The following is a 17921-nucleotide window of genomic DNA, read 5'->3' as shown; positions in this document are numbered from 1 at the left end:
TTCCTAGAGACAGCCTTCCCAGTGCACTCTAGATCGCAGAACGCTCAGGTTGAATCATTTATGGAGATGCCAATTTGAAAAATGTTTGCATAACCTGCTTCAGTTTGTCTTGAAATGTATATTTAAGAGTTTGTGCTTTTGCAGCTGAAGTTGTGCATAAGAGCCCTATTCAGGCATTAAAATGCAATGTTCAGAAGACTCAAGAGGGATCAGTGTGGATGAGTGTGTTAGCTCTCTCTCTCTCTCTCTCTCTCTCTCTCTCTCTCTCTCTCTCACTCTCCACACACACACACACACACACACACACACACACACACTTCCCATCACATGGACTAATGGAACTGCACAAAGTGGGGAGCCCCCTCTATCCTTAAAGGCTCTTCACACAATTTTGAAACCTGATTTCCAGGGTTAGGAGACCCTCCAAAGTAAATTTGATTTATTATGCAAACTATCCATGCGAAAAAGCAATGAAGTACAGAGAATAATGTAAGTGCTGCCTAAATACGGCTGAAATCATTATTATGCATTTAGCATTTGTCAGTGATACATATTATAAACAAACAGGAGTAACAGTTAAATGTTACAAAATGGAATGCACTTCAATGGTGGCTAGAAAATGGCATGCCATGCAATGTGAAATTTAGGGTGTCTTGTACCAGGGGTGGCTAACCTGTACCCTCCAGATGCTGTTGAAGTAGAACTCCAAGCTCCCCAGACCACTGGCCATGCTGGCTGGGGCTGGTGGCGAATGAGCATTCAACAACATCTGGAGAACCAAAAGTTGGCCACCCTGATCCTATATCTATAATAATATGTAGCTGTACTGTGGCTGAGATATATATATGTTCTGCATATAAACAATTGCCTTGGAGTTTGGTTTCTCCACTCATTATGCTGCATGGGAAGCCAGTTTGGAAATGAGAGGAGCTTTCAAAAATAGTTTGTGATTATCAAACCTCTGCCTTTCTAGGGGGGGAGAAACCACTGACCACACGTAAAGTACCTTTTTGTACCTCAGAAAAGCAGCACATGCCCATTGAGAAATTAATTTTAAGTACAGGGAAGTGTACATCATTAAGACAATGTGCAGCGTGTACTGAAGTGCATTGAAAGATCATGAAGTAAAATCAGTTTGTCTTTAAATTGCATGGCACCCCTAAGTTAAAGTCCGGTGAACTGAGAGCCCCGCAACCTTGTATTGATCCAGTTGGCATTTATGATGGTGAGAAACACAATACCATGATGGCAAGAAGCACAAAGTGTTTTGCACAGTCATATTTCCAGACTATCACACTGCCTCACTTTAGGCTCTGCAGAACTTTGTAAGATGTTTGTTTTGTGAGTCTTGTTTTTTCAGTGAGTAGAGTGCTCTAGAATTGCTGGCACATTTACCCCATACAATTAATTTGTAGGCAGGCCTAAGAGAGGTCACATGGAAAGATTAAATAATTATGAACAGGACTGTATCCAATACACCACAGTGACCAGTTCTGACTCATTTTCACGTTTTGCCTCATTCCCCTCGATGTCTTCATAGTATTAGGACAAGGATGGGACAACCTGTGGGCTCCATAACCACCATATATTTGAAGCATCCCCCCCACCCCAAAAAAAAGAATTCTGGGATCTACAGTTTACCCATAACAGAGGTACAATTCCCAGCACGCTTAACAAGCAACAGTTCCCAGAATTCTTTGGAGGGGGTGCTTTAAGTTTATTTAGTGTATGCAGCCTAATTCTGCAGTGACAGATTGAATTTGAATCACGTTCTGAAAAGGTGGGAGTCATTTCAATCCTGCCTTCTCTCCCCTAGATGGAGCTCTGAAGTCATATTTAGAGAACAGGGTATTTCATTGGCTGCGTTCGTTTTATCTTCCCACACTGTTATTTATGATCTCACCCTTCATCGAGAGCAAGAACAAACCACCATCTTGGCCGCAGCCCAATTTTATTTTCTTACATGGAGAATCTAACTTGTGTAAGGTGATTAGCTGCAAGCAAACTGATTCCATTCTTTGGTGGAATTGCAGGGACACCTTTTCTAATTGGCTACAAAAATTGTACAAATGTACAAGTATTATTGATTGAGCTAAATCTTTGCCATTAAAATTTGCATGGGTGGAAATATTTAAAAAAGGGAAATCTATTATTTTTATAATTTCTAAATTCTGCAGGCCTAGATCCTAAGATAGAAGTTGCAGGTGGCAAGTTAACCTAACAGCCTCTCTCTGCAGGATTTGGCCAAGGGCTGACTTCTGCACAGTGCGGGACAGAGTGCTGGGGTCTGCTGGGAAGGGGCAAATCACCCAAAATAGGAAAACCCTCTGCCTAATTTTGGACGATGTCCTGTTAACTATATCACCAGGTGAGACATAACTCAAATCTTTTTAGTTTATGTTTTTATCCCCCCCCCCCCCAGTGCTTATGGTTTTTTTGGCGTTTAGAACATCCTAACATTATGCCTCAATTCTGCCCTGGAGGGATTTTTGCCACTGAATGAAATTAAAGAAAATGCTCTGTTGAATCAAACATTCTTTCTACAAATATATAAAACTAGTTTAAAGGACTGCAAGAACTATTGCCTCCATCTGGACACTCTGATGTGTTTGTGTTTCACTTTGCAAAGAAAATGGGTTGTATTCAGATTGACCTCAGGACTGCCGCTTCAAATTTAGAGTTAAGAGCCTGAAGCTCAATCTTTTCCTGCTCATTTGAATTGGTTTCAAACAGTCGTTGCCCCTAAAGCAAACAATGTACTTGGAGCCTTGTGGGCAATATTTGCAAGCTGACCTTATGCCTATCCATGCTAGTAAGAGGCAGCTGGGAAAGAGGGTCATTTAGTGGCTATATGCATTAATTGCCACATCCAAGGAAACTCAGAAGCCTATTTGCAGATACTTTGCTCCTCTTCAAAAAAGCAACAACTAACTATCCAGGACATAGATGCCATAGTAAGTTTTTGGAGGACTGAAAAACACTGAGGACTGCAGTGGCTCTCCTCCAGTTCCACAGGGCTATTTATTTTCTGGACCCTCACACCAATCTGACTTTTGACCCAATTATGGCACTCTTACAGCCTTAGTTGACAAGACTTTGCCTAGAGATTGATAGGGTAATTGCACACCATTGATCTTATTAGATCGTCAGCGCCATTTATCATGAAGTATTGAAGATTGACAGAGATTTGTGGATCAGCTCCAGAACAATGCTGCTCATTTCCGGCATAAAGGTCAGACAGACAGATATGGCAGGCAAATTGTTCATCATCTCCCCTGGGATCTTACACAGTTCTATTTTACCCCTGCTTCAGGTTCTATATGAATAAGTCATCAATAGGCAAGATTTGACAATAAATTTGGCATGTCTTCCTCGCTGCCATCTAATTCAGCCACAGTGTAACCTTTATGCTCACAGTGCTTGGCCATGATGAGACTAGATGCAACTGATATTGAACCCAGACCCGATCTATCATGAGGGAATAGACTGGAATACAAGGTGTTCAAGCCTTTTCCATTATCTCAAAATTGTAGCTGTAAATAGCCTTGGCTATGCAGCTGTGCTTGGAAGTCCAGGCTACAGGACTGGCATGGACTCCACTCTCTCTTACCAACTCCTATGTTTTGGAAGACCACAAACCTTCTGAACAAGTTCCGGGGAGAGCCTGATGAATGCCTTCCTTGCCTTGAGCCTAGACTACCCACTGGGATCTTCTGGGACCACCCTTAGTGATGGCCCGAAACTTCAGGAGCTACAGAACATGGCAGCACACATTACATTAAATATGGGTTGCCAAGATCCTGTTGCATTGACTCTTTGGTGCCTGCATTGACTTCCCATTCCTCTCCTGCTTTAAAAAGGCTTGGACTCTCTGCATCTTTGAAAACGCGCACAAGACACAGGAGAGTAACCCCTGAACAACCAGAATCGCCTCCTTGACCATACCTTCCAAGTATCAAGTTCAAAGAGTAAGGCTACACCCCTCACTGCCACCCTTTCCCAATGCCATTTGAGTAATCTGTAGCAATACCAAGGTGGACATGGTGGCCCTGCCCAAGCAGCAGCCACTACTGAGTGAGTTGGATCAGACGGTGCCCTTCTATGAGTGGGGAACCTCCTTCCACGGGACTTGGAAGCAGAGGAGGGTGGAAGGGTTTTGCTGATTTCTCTTCCTTGCTGTAGTAGGGCCCCCTCCCACGCCATGCTCCATATTCCTTTGGCAAAGCGCCCCCATTCCCTTGGAACAAAATTTTTGGGCCATAGGGGAGCAGAGACCCAAGGATGTTCCATTTCCTGAGCACAATTCTAGATATAAACCACTGCATTCACATTTCACCATACACTTTGCTGCATCAACTACAGCCCCATTCATTTGATTTTTTCCATAGAAGGTACCAAGAATTCATCCTAGTGATTTTTAAAAAAATAATCACATCTCTTTTTAGCTGAACCCCTCACTCAGTTTCTAGAAAATGCTTGCGCTACATCAGATTATTCCCATTAATGATTTTGTGTCACTATAACGGATAGGAGGGGGTCTTCCCCTGAGTGTTATTTTTTTCCGTGTTTTAATTTATTTTTGTTGTGCTTGTCATTCATCAGTCATTATAGCCCCGTCATCATTATACCCAATATGGCTTTGTTCCTTTTTCCTGTAAAGACAGCAGCTATGCCAGTCAGAAATAATACAACTGTTACTTGTTTTAATCCTCTTGCCAAGCCTTTTAGAGAAGCCTCACTTGTTATTGCACTAATGGCTGCTTCTTAATACTAAAAGCCAATGTACTTGTTTGTGGTTCATTATTTCCCGCACTGTGATCTCAAAAGCCACTCAGGCAAGCATAATAAGGTTATGCATTTTAAAATAAGGAGGCAAAGTTTGTTCTACTCTAGTCGTCTGGAAAAGCTACATTTCCTTACTTTTCAACAGCAGAGTTCATGCACATTAATATTGCACCAGACAGTTTCTGAGATTCATTTACATGCGCCTGCCAACATTCCTTTACATGTACCTTCCATGGCTACTCTGCCAGTCAGAGAAAATTTAAAAGCTTCTGTGCATCTAGTCAGTGCTAATGAAATATATAGAGTACACAAGCAACATAGGAGCAGGCATTGCTTGATTATTCTGCAAATTTCCTGCTATGAGCCATGCAGGTTACTTCCCCCATGCCAAGAGTGTTTGGTCCAGTCACAAGGAACCCTAATTGTCACACCCGTGGCTTGAAACTAGCATAGCCCTTCACTAATTCCAAGATAAAGCGTGGGTTGCTTTCCATGACTGCTCATGGCACATCAAGTATTTGTTTTTTCTTCTCCCCTCTCACTCTTAAAAGTGGGGAACAAGGGACATAAAAGGCTACGGGAGAGCTCCAACAAATTAGTTACGTTAGCACAAGGATTTGTGCTTGGGCAACAGAACTTCCTTTCTCACTTCATTCTCTCAGCGCCTTAAGTCACAGTTATGCATTACCTGCAAAATATTGTGGAGACTCCAAGGAATAAAAAGTCTGTACTCTTACTGTTTGTACAGAATCATGGAACCAAGTTTAAACAGACAGCACGAAATGAGTCTCTCATGGAATCACCTTATTTCAAAAAGACACACAAGATATATGACCCTTTCACAGAGTTGGTAGGTGGCTTCCAGTCAAGTTATTTTCTATGACAAGCAACGTTAAATGAAGCCAGAAGGCTTCCCAAAGCTTATTCTTTGAAATAAACTTAGAATCTTGGAATTTATTCTTTGAACAAAACCCTACAAGTAGTTCTTAATGATTTTGTTTCAGCAGGTATTGTATTGGCTAACTTTGTCCCTATCACATTTTGATGAGAAAAAAAAATGCATATGGAAGGCACTAGCTAATTGTTAAACTTTTAATAAATATCTTTTTTTAAAAAAGGAAGGCACTAGCATCTTTTGAAGGTACATATTAACTGAAATATAGGGTAGGAACACACACAAAGAAATTCAGTGTGATGCTGCTGAAAGATGCAAAAACATTAGAAAACCAATACATGATGAAGCCTTAGAACCAAGCAAGCAAACAATAAAAAGAATAAAGGCTGTTTCACATATTATCTTTGGCTCTCAAAGAAGAAAGCCACTGTTCTAAAAAAAAATAAAAGCTGAAGGATATATTGGAGATTGAGGAAGTGGTGGTGGACTCTGCAGTTGCAACTATGCAACAAAACCAGTGTTTTGTAGCAGCAAAGTGAAAGAGAAAAATATGGACCCATTTGGAATTGTGAGCATAGCTCAGATAAATGTCATTTAAGCTTTATAAAGGTCAATAAATGAAAGAAGAACCTAGGAAACGGAGTGTCAGTCATGGAGAGAGAAGCACAGGTATTTTTAGACTACCTGCAAGTTCATTAGAGAGATACCAAAAGTGTGTAAAGCAGAGAGACTTTGAAGCACAATATACCTCCTGTTCTTTTCAATGGAAAGACCAAAAAAAGAAAGTTTTCTCCTGAAGTAAATGGGTCATTCTGCATGCAACAGCTTATACAGACCCCTGCATACTTGAGATGCCTATGAATTAAACTTCTTTTAAAACTCATTGACAGGCAAAACATGAAGCCCTCCCAATTGTCACTGTACCCCAACTCCCATTATACCTGATCACTGGCTATGCTGGCTGTGGCCAAAGGGAGATAAATCTGGTTATAGAAAGCAAAGCAGCATAGAAAAAGATGCTTTACTATACTGTGATAAGACAGAAAATTAAAGAGGCTGTGATTTCTCCAAAAGTACGCTAAACTCTGCATTTTGCTTTCTTGTAAGCCACTGTTTTGAGAACAGAAAATATCACTTCTATTAACTGGCAATATAAGTACTAACCGGGGTTAAACCAAAACATCTTAATGTCAAATATTGAAACAACGTTCAGCATTAAATATTTCACAATATATTCATTGAGCCAATATAGAAAAGTGCTGCAGCCAGGAAAACTAATTCACAAATGTTTGGCTTGTTTAACTGCAATCATTTAATGAATGGCAGCTAAGTCAAGGAACAGTAAAGATTACTTATTTTGTAATAACGTTTAGGTTACAAAAAAATATGGAAAAGATACATGTCAGTAAGATCCCGGTTAGTTTATTTTACAAAATGATACAGGAAAAAGTCTTTGCATGATTTTAAATGTTTATGCGTTGCATTTAGGTATAACTGAACAAAATGGCAAGGGATACAAATTTCAACAGTTATTAATTAAAAAACTACATCAAAATATTTAAGTTAGGGCATAGCAAATAATAGAAACTTAGGTGTTTAATTTTTCAACTTATTTTAAAATTCATATACTGTTAAGTTTAGACCATGGAGAAAGAATAAAGTTTTGCCTCTCTCCGCTTTTACAGAGAAACATCTGGATATATTCATCAAGATAATACTGCTGTCTCCAGCCCACCCCTGCCATGAATAGCAAGATTGAGAGAAACATTGATCCTCTCTCACCTGTCTGTATCACTGTGCATAGTAAGAGCTAAACCTGGAGATCCCACATTCATTTGAATGTGGAATTTCGTTAACCCTGTTACAATCCCATTCTTCATAACTGGGTTACAGAAAAACCAATGTTTTAATAAGACGAGGCTCTCCCAGGGCACTTGTATTCTACTAGATAATTCTGCAAGAGACAAAGGAGGGAAATGGAAGCCCAGGTGCTGCTCCCCATCTCACTACATCCTGTTTTTATTATTATTATTATTATTTGGTCTCTCACCGAAATTAGCAATAACCCAACATTTGACAATGATGATTACAGCTGCTGTTATGTAAAATATTTAGTGTGTTCTAAATATTAATTGTACAATCAAAAAGCACTGCACTTTAAACTTGGCGTTCCTGTAAGAAGCATTTATCAATTTTATATTAACTTTTCAGCACTGTCAAATTGAATCAGGCATAAAGTAATTTAAAACTCAAGACCAGCAAAAAGGCAACTAACATAATGACCACAGAGTGCATATTGGAAAAAAATTATAGTACTGTTTAATCATTCCTTCATAAAATTAGCTCCTTTGTGACTATATATGTACATATTAGCTTAACTATAATACAATAGTATACTTAAAGATTTCATTTTCCACATTGGCAAATATGTGAACTTTTCCAAGAGTAAAGTCCAATGGTGGCATTTTCACAGTTTTAAATTGCATGCTTTAACCTTCAGAACTTATGGGCTGTCAACCATAATAGAGGGATGGCTCGTCATCACTTATATCTGAATCATCTTCATCCACTTCACCTTCAATAACAGATTTTTTCCCTTTGCAGCATGACACAATTAATCCAATTAAGAAAACCTGTGAATTTAAATCAGTATAATGCATTATTGGTGATCAGTTCAAGGGAGTAACAGATTTAGAGTCAGGCAACATTGCTGTGTATCAAATGATATGATAATTGCAATTATGTTAAAAGGTTCAGTTGGATTTATAATGACCTCCAAATAAGTTTACTTACTGCAATGAACGCCCAATTGCCAAAGTAATATGCAGCACTGAAGAACCAAAACTGGTGAAGGAACAGGTAAGTCCGAGTAACAGTGCATTCATCTGGAAGAAAAGGAAAGAACAAAACTTAAAAGTGTGTGGCAAAAAAATGTTATTAATTTTAGGGAATACGCTGCTTTAAAAAGTCACAACTGCTAAAACATGGGTTCTCTTAAAAATAAAAGACAGTTACTTTAAAATTGAAGGTACCACTATCACATAAATTTATTAAGTACTAAGACATTCTTTTTTATTTCAAAGAAGAAATCAATGTTCATATTTTATACCAATACAGACAGTTTTGTTTGATCAAAATCTTAGAATGCATTTACATTTTTCAAAACCTCATATGGACTCTTGCACTCTTGTATTTGAAGTGAATATGAAAATTGAATAAAACTCGCCCCTTCCTATCAAAAGTGTTCTGGATTTTTTTTATTGGACATTGCTAGGAGATTACATCTCACAAGCAAGATTTGGTTTTTAAAAAAGGTAAAGGGACCCCTGATCATTAGGTCCAGTTGTGACCGACTCTGGGGTTGCGGCGCTCATCTCTACTACCTTCCTAAATTAAAGGGTACAATCAGCAGAACCAAGTGACATCTACCAAGTGTTCTACTTTCTTCTGCTTCCTTCCTTTACTTACAAATTAAAGATATGCATATTTTCTTACAATGGCTTTCAAAGGAAGTTTACACATACACTTGTTCCCAATTAAGCCATTATATGGGAAGAAAAATAACAAACTGTGCTATAAATGAACTTGTGGGGGCTCCCATTTTTAACACACCAGCATGATTTCAGACCCCAAGCTATTGTTAAGCTACAACTTCCTCCATCTCCGATCATTAGGCATGCTGGCTGGAGCTGATGGAGCCTAGAGTCTAAGAATATCTGGAAGGCATCACATTGACTACCTGTCTTCTACGTTAACCATCCTTCAGCATTACTGCAACATGGTTTGTATTACACTAATATGCACCCAAACTGGTTTCCAAAGCTGTTGGGCAATGTTCAGGGTCATAATGGGTGCAGATGGGGGGGGAGTAAGAGAGCAGGATTTGTCATGGAAAACAAGAAAAAATTAACTTGAGAATTTATTTCTTGTTTTTGCCTAGTTTGCATCTCAACATTGCAGAGGTTTCCCTTAAACTCACCACAACATTTTTACTACTAGGATATTTTGCAAAGTACTATTTAGTAGACCTGAACAAGAAGAGGACTTATAATAAGACAACCTGAACTGCTGTTGAAGAATATTCTGTGAAACTAGGTCAAAGTACAGATGTGCTTCTCAGACTATGCTGACGCAGTGGAGAGCAAAACCCTATGTCTACCAAGCCAGGAATCCCAGCAATATCTACAGAGGAAGGTGAGGATGTGTTTTCCAGAAAAAGTTTCTCTGGAGACTTGATGACTTTGAACTACAGGAGCAAATATGTAGGAATGATTGTTTGACACATCTGGCTTTGAAGTCTCAGTGAAAGAAAACGAATCCAGAAAAGAAATCTGTTAAGGAGGCTTTCGCAAGGAATACGGAATGCTTTACATTGGTATGAACCATGCCTGAATGTTGTTAGAGTCTCTTCTTTCAGAAGCGTATTTTAAAATCAGATGTAGAATACCAGATAGGCAACATTCAAAACAGCATTTAGGAGTTACAGTACTGTCCTGAAATGCAGAAGTTCATATATAGGAGCTAAGTCAGAAAGATATGGCACAGCATAATTTCATTAATACATGGTGGAAACATGCTGAAAAAGACTGTTCTAGATGAGCTGTCACTTACTTTTCACACACTGAAACACACCACAGAAAAGTGAGGCTCTTAACAGAAGGCTTAATGTAAGAAAGACTGGTATTTCTCCAACACAGATCTTAGACTGCAAGACTAATACCATTCACATATAGTATGTTATTCAAAACATTTCAAGCTTTCCAATGATTTCTATGTAACGAGCAGTATTAGACAGAAGAGTGATTTAGTGTAGCAATCACTACAAAGTGGACATTTTCCCAATTAGATCTAATTCAACGCTGCAATTAGTTCTAGAGAACAGATTGGGTATCCCCAAGCAGTTCACTAACTCCTATTCTTGGCAATGCTGCTTAGAACAAGTGCCCATTTAGATTAGGGAGAATCAAGTTCTCCTGAATTGCAAATTTCCATAACAGAGTAAATTTTAAACACCTTACACTCGGCAGTTGTGTCAGCTAGCCTTATGCTGTCATTCCCCACCCCCAAGTGAAGAGGGAGATTTTTTTGTGTCTGGTCAATGAACGTGCTGGGCTCCTAATCCAGCTAGCCCCACAAGACCTCATTACTCCATTTCCCAGGATACTTTCAGTATCTTTGTGGTAACCGGAGCCTCATCAAACAAAGATTTCTGGCATAGTGGTCCTTTCATGAACATCTCACAAATATTTCATCAAATGCAAGCATAAAAATACCCAAACGTTCTCGCTACAGAATTTTTGAGGGATGACTAACATAGTAAACTGACCAGGCCTTCTTGGTTGCAGCACCCTGGTTTTGGAATTCCAGCCCAAGGGATGTTCAGTTGGAATACATGTGTGTATGTATTTGTGTGTGTATGAGAGAGATTTAGGTGAGCAGTTAAACCTTTTTGTTCTGCCAGGACTTTGAGCAGCATTAGAGTCTTGCCTGCAAAATAGGTTTGCTTTTGCTCTATTTTGTAATGCTCCCCATTTCTTTCGTATTGTATCGTATTGTTTATTGTGTATATTGTATTGTATTATTTGGTTTGCAAGACAAACAGAGAGCCATTTTGAGAGTTGAAAGGTGAAAGACAAGTGATTTTAAAAATAAAAGAAATCTAGAAAAGACAAAACCAAAATATAGGCATAGATCTAACTGGCCTGTGAAAAAGGTTTCCTACGCTGTCGGCCACTATGGCCAATGTGAGAAAAGGAAATAAAACATTTAATTAGTAGATCAGGACAGCACATTTTTAGCACCATCTGCAACCCCTCCAGCTGCTCACCTGAATTAAAGAGTAACAAACAGACCTACAGATGGCTCTCTACAGCAATCTGACTAAACAAATTATAGTAGAAATTTTGGACCTGTTTGACCTTCATGAAATATCATAATGAAACATGACACTCGTTCAGTACCTTAGCTCTACACTTACAATGTCTTTGTTACTTCTCTAGAGCGGCAATAATATTTGCCAGGCATTATGCAATACAACTCACGTCCTGAATTGAATTGTTTATTATGGTCACACACACCAAGCAAATTAAGTACACAAATTAAAAATACAGCTTGTAAAAACAGATGCATATAAATATACTTCTCTCTCTCTCTGAAGAAGAAGCAGCAGCAGCTAGCAGTAAATTTCTCCTGATCGGCACTGAATGAGAAAAGTTTTTGCAACCCTACCAGCAATACAAAAGTAAGCATCCCTTAAGCAGAACAATACAGGCTCTTTGGGAGATTTTCCTGGAAGAGTTCTTCATAAACTGTACTATATACACTCACTATATAAGTTACAGTGCAGAGGAATATGATCAACAGAATCTATTGCTCCAGCTCCACAAAAACAAAACTGTTCATTAACCAGGATCATGTTGAATTGCCAACTTAACGGTGCAAAAGGCAGCACATTAAAATGAGCAAAGATAAATGCTCTCCTAAATGCAGAAACAATGTATGAAGATTCCATAATGTGAAGTGTATTAAGGTATAAAGGATTTGTTAGCTGCAATTCTCAGATCCTGTGGATCAAAGTCTACTAATCTTTAAACAGAGAAATGGACGTTTTTTAACCTATAATTTCCCAAAACTTCAGGAGAGAGGCCCAGCCTAAATGTCTTCTTTTCCATCTTTCATCCACTGACTAACAAAAGAGTCTGAGAGCAAAAAGGAGAGAAAACTATCAATTTGCAATTTATTATTGAATGACTCTGAAACTGACAACGCATATTTCTGGTAGAAGCACAAGTTCTTCTATGTCATAAATATACAAGTGTTAGGGGATTTTATTGTGCGGTGGGAGATTATCTTTTTTTTTTTAGCTTTCTGTCTGTACTTGGGATAGCTGCTCTGTCAAATTCAATAAAAATCATTTGAAAAAATATGCAAGTGTTAAGTGTCTAATTTTAGCAATTAATTTTACAGATTGTTAGCTAAGGATAAAGATGCCAAAGAGTCATTATTCCATAGTTTTTAGTCTTCAAGTTCTGCTAATGTTTAAAGATGTAGAAAATACACTTCAGAGCAGAAGCGAACTGGAGTGGAAGGTGACAAGGGGCAGGACCAGATTAAAAGAGCATACTGAGGCTGCCCAGCAGGTAGAATGAGCAAGAAACCAGAAATGCAGTGCATAGATGAAATAGTTCTCATCACTTTTTCACTCATTTGAATAAAAACATGGCTTTTAGAAACTTAGCTGGTCAAAGTTTCAGCTTAGAAAGGAAAGCCACCAATTCACTGCAATGCCTCATATAGAAAAAAAGAATGGGGTCCACCTAAAACATCTGAAGAACTCCAAAATGAAATTGCTGATTTTTCAACAACAAATATCAATTTGTCCTCAAGATCAGCCTTAGTACCAGAGGACTAGAGAGCAGCCAAAGTAGCACCATTTAAAGCGGGGGGGGGGGGGTGCATGAAATTTCACGCAAGTTAACTTAATGTCTCAAACTAGTGGAAAGCACTATTAAAGATAAAATTATCAAGCATATGGAACAGTAATGAAACTGTGGTCCTTCAGATATTACTAGACTTCAGCTCTCACAATACCAAATGGTTGATCATGGTGGCTGGAGCTCGAGGGTCAAAGGTCCACCATCCCCAATACAGGAGAACTATTAAAAGGTGTTTAGACAACTGTATGGTGCCCAGGGCTAACAAAGGCTACTAAGTCATGATTGCTGAGCTCCCTCCTCACCTTGGTACCACCTCGCCTCTCCAGCCAGCTCCTCGGCACTCAGTGACTCAGGAGCTGCCAGCTCACCCAAGACTTACCGTATAAATCCATGTATAAGACACCCTCCAATTTTTTACTTAAAAAATGGGGAGGAAACATCGTCTTGTAGACAGAAAAATACAGAACATTAAAGTCTATGGAAGACCTTCAAATAGGTATTCAGTGTTGCTAAGTTAAATTTCAGTTGTTCTGATAGAAGTATATTTAAGGTACTTTAACAATGTGTTGGAGTAGAATCCAAAGTTGTCTTACTTGCAGGGGCATCTGCATCACAAACTTTAGGCACCCACGTTGTCACATTTGTCAAGTGTCCATCCACTGTCATATTACTCTGTGTGGAGAGAAGATTGTTTCATTAAACAGTTATAATATGAATACTACAGATACATGACTTATTTTGTTTTGGCACAACAGGCTACAATAATTCTTTCTTTAGTTTTGCTTGTGAGTGAGGTATTTGGGTTTCATTTACTATCAGAAGAACCACAACTAAATTTCAAATTGTTAATGTTATTAAAAGTTTTATAAAGCAATCTGTAAGCTTTATAATTAAGACAGAAACACAAGAATCATCACACAATTTCAGGCAATGTCTGTCCAAAGAGGTTGTCCGTAAAGCAACAAAAAGACAACAGTAATATAAAATGCAAACTTAAAGTAACCAAACATTTCTAAAATCATCTGTCCTGTCAATCAAGACAAGTATCTGCTTTAATTAACTAATCAGGATTCTTACTGTCCTTCGAATGTTAATATATTTTAGACCAGTGCAAAAGAGAGCTGTGTGAATGCCACAGCTCCATTCAAGAGCAGAACGCCGTATTATGTTGCTGAAGCTAAACAAAAGCGAATACTGCAAGTTCCTAGCCCTTATGATTGCAAAGATACTCTTGAAAGTGCACAGGCAAAACCTTGTGAAATTGCAACAGACAAAATTGATGAATACAACTATTAGTGTTAGCAGCAAAACATGTTGCGTATAGAAAAAGAACAAACTATGCAAAATTATTGCAAAAGTAGTATTCCAGACTTGCCCAACCTGGTGACCACCAGATGTTTAGGTCTACAGATCCCCATCAGCCCCAACTATCACGGTCGATGGTCAGGGATGATGGGAGTTGAAGTCTAACACCATCTGGAGGCTAACAGATTGGGAAAGAGATAAATATATTGTGGCTCAGGCCACAGCATTTATTGGAACAGAATGTGAGCTGCTTTACTACAAAAACCAATTAAAATAAAACAAGCAAATAATATACACTACTACAGTGCAATGTCCAATACATAGTTGTCATGGCATAGCTTCAGCATGGCCCCAGCTCAACTCAATTAACTGTGCTGCTAGAAGCTGCTAGAAGCCAGTTGAATGATGCTGTGAGCTTGATCTGTGCTGAAGCAGTTCCATGGCTCCTTCAATCTGTTCCAGACTCAGCCCAAGCTTCCAGCATGTTTCCTTTGTGTTTTGGCATCACTTTTTTTAACCACTGAAAATATTGTTGCTGTCATCCGTCTATCTCAGGATGCAGTGGAAGAGTGCAGGGATCCCTGAGAGTCCGGCTTTCTTCCATTCTGTATACATGACCAAGCCAGTGTAGACGCCACTGAGATAGAAGTGTGAACATGACGGGAATGTGGGCTCGGGAGAAAGTAAGATCTTCTATAGACTGAATATAAGACCTACTAAAACACTGTATTATTCCCACTTCAAAATGTACCTCATTTCCCCCAACACACAACAAATCTTACCAGAGATTGGTACTTTTGGCTTCCGTACATAACATACTGAGGGGCCAAGCTGTATATCATGTAGCTGGTGTGAAGAACAATCAACAGCAGTATCATGCAGAGAAAGAGAAGTGCCTGTGGCCTTGTCCTCCCCCGTCTGATCTTGTACAGCTAAGAGCAAAAAACATTAATATGAATTCCGCCAACATTATGCCTTGGGCAGACCTGGTCTTTTATTTTAAAATATTTCTGTGACACCTTTCCAAGACTTAAGGAGCTTACAAAAATTTTTAAGAACAGGATTTCTATTACTGAAGTACTAATTTTCTTGATATTGAAGATAACCCTCTTGGTGCTTCACATTCAACTTGTACTAATCATTATCATTCCTACTTGTTTATGTAGTGCAATAGGAGAACAGAGGAAGCAGCTGCCTTTACACTGTGTTAAGGCTAGTGGTCCATCTAACCTAGTTTGGCCTACTCTGATGGGCAATGGCTTTTCAGGGACTCAGGGACAAAGGCCTTTCCATCTTCCATTACCTATCTAATTTTTTTTCATTTTAAAAAAATTGAAGATGCCACAAATTGAATTTGGGATCCTTAACATAGAAAGCAAATGCTGTACCATAAGAAATAATAATACTAATACTACAGCTGACACTGTAGTGGGTGGAGGAGTTTAAGAAATGTCAAATTGTTTAAACAACTGCTGTTTACGATGTAAAAACAGCCAAGCAGAGAGAAACAGGGGAAAGAAAGAATGAGAGGCAAGAGAAAACTATCGCAAGGGAGGAATGAAAGCAACTGCTAGTACCTGAAGTTCAAGTTATTGTGGATGGGGAATCTATCAAGGGGCTAGTTACATCAAATACTTCTCACTTTTATTTATTTTTACAAGAGATAATTGAAGGTGGGGAGGGAAGAGGGGCAATTCCACACAGGTGTTTTGGGAGGGAGTTCAAGACAAAAGCGCAGCAAGGGAAAACTGATGGAAGCCATCTGCAGGAGCAAGAGAACTGTGTGACTGTGTGGTAGGACTGTAAGAGCAAACACAATTTTTACATGTCATTAGCCAAACCCACTCAAATGCCTTAGCAATGGACACCACAATCCTTTCCCAACAATGGAGTGTTGTGGTAGAAAGGGGTCTCGCACTGCAATTCTATAGACGTATACTCAGAAATAAGCCACATTCATTTTGACGGCACTTACTCCCAGGTAAGTCAGTGTATGATTGCAGCCTTAAAGTATGAATTAGGAGATTTGCCATATAACAAAATTCCCCCATTAGTCCATTTCACCAGCAGAATTAGAATAGCACATTCTGCAGACTTAAGGTGGGCACAGAGCTTCAATCAAAATGAAACAGCATGGTGCTAATAGCTCTCTGGGCGGAAATGAGGCTAGGGCATCAAAATCAGAGAGGCCCTGAAGGAATATGAGCTGGTGACTGCTATGCTGGAGCAGGAAGCCTACAATAGAGCAATCTATATATAGACACTTATTTTATCTTATATTTTTGCACAGAGCAAATCACTTTCAAATTAGGCATTTTTTAAAATTAAAAATCATATTACTAGGTTTTAAAAGTTCCTTTTATAGCAAGCCTCACTTTTTAAAAAATGCCTTGTTTAAGATGAAGTATATGTTTAATAGAATTAAACATGTTGAAGTGCCTGCAGGTACTGAGCATTTGGGCTGAGGCACTCAAGAAGATTAACAGCATAATAAGGCAATCAACTGTTAAAATACAATTTTCTGTATCAGATCCACAACAAGAAAGAATATAATGAGCAATATCCAATGAAGTAGTTCTGTGCACAATGGGGCCTTCTCTCCCTCTCTTTTCCCTGCTCATCCCCTATATGTGTTCTGGGGTTTCTCTCACTCTTGCAGAGCTAATTTGGGGAGGGTATATGGGGCATGCAGAGAGAGATGAGATGTGTTTGGAAGATTTGGTTTTATACACTGTACACAGTGTTTAAACATTATACATACAGGGAACCCCAATTTGTGCAGGGGTTGCATTCCTCCCCCCCCCCCTCGTAGCACCTGTAAGCTTACCCTGCCCCCTTTCCCAACCACTTCCGGATTCTGGCAATGCACGCATGCACATTCTTGCATGTTTGGACATGTACAAAATGGGCATTGCCTGTAGTTCTTTATATTCTTCATATAATGTCTCTATTGTATACGTATATACACAATCATTATTCAAGTGGCAGTACCGAGTTTATTGAAAGAAGGGTAGGATACAACTGTAATAAATAAATCTCTGTATATTCACCCTTATCCAGAAGAACCATATTCCCATGTTTCGAATTCCTGCCATTGAGGTGAATATAAAGTACATGATGATAGTAGTGATGAGGATATAATCAAGGGGGAAGACCTAGAAGACAAAAAATAAATAAAGAGTTTAAATCTCATGGAACTCTTCCAGTTTAAAACACAATTACTGCCATAATAAAATGACAGAGCTGAGGGGGGGCATACCAGGGTTAACTGATTTTTGCCCCAAGATTACATCTAAAACACCAGGGGTAAAGACTTTCACTGGTACCTGAGACACTGTGCTTTCATTATACAAAAAAAAAAAGCCTAATCATCCTGGGAGCAAAAGTATGAAGTAAATGTGCAGGCACCTTCAAAGTAATTTATGTGAAATAAGCATTATTATGGTACAGAGGAATGTTCACTGTTGCTGGTGGGAGTAGTAAAGGTAAAGGGACCCCTG

General features: G+C 38.9%; 1 protein-coding gene across 2 annotated transcripts in view; it reads right to left on the bottom strand.

Moving 5' to 3' along the window:
- Window positions 1-7086: 7086 nt before the first annotated feature.
- Window positions 7087-17921, bottom strand: part of LMBRD1 (LMBR1 domain containing 1) — a 43640-nt gene continuing 32805 nt past the window's right edge. For both annotated transcript variants that reach the window (XM_028722680.2, XM_028722681.2), the window contains exons 12-16: window positions 17472-17576; window positions 15204-15353; window positions 13710-13788; window positions 8474-8565; window positions 7087-8313 (exon numbers count right to left, since the gene is read on the bottom strand). In XM_028722680.2, coding sequence (XP_028578513.2) covers window positions 8194-8313; window positions 8474-8565; window positions 13710-13788; window positions 15204-15353; window positions 17472-17576 — 546 coding nt within the window. In that variant the 3' untranslated portion in view covers window positions 7087-8193. The remainder of the gene's footprint in view (window positions 8314-8473; window positions 8566-13709; window positions 13789-15203; window positions 15354-17471; window positions 17577-17921) is intronic.

The sequence above is a fragment of the Podarcis muralis genome, chromosome 3 (assembly GCF_964188315.1).
Source record: "Podarcis muralis chromosome 3, rPodMur119.hap1.1, whole genome shotgun sequence".
Taxonomy (NCBI): Eukaryota; Metazoa; Chordata; class Lepidosauria; order Squamata; family Lacertidae; genus Podarcis; species Podarcis muralis.
Note: the sequence above shows the minus strand (reverse complement) of the source record. Positions and strands in the feature narration are given on the sequence as shown.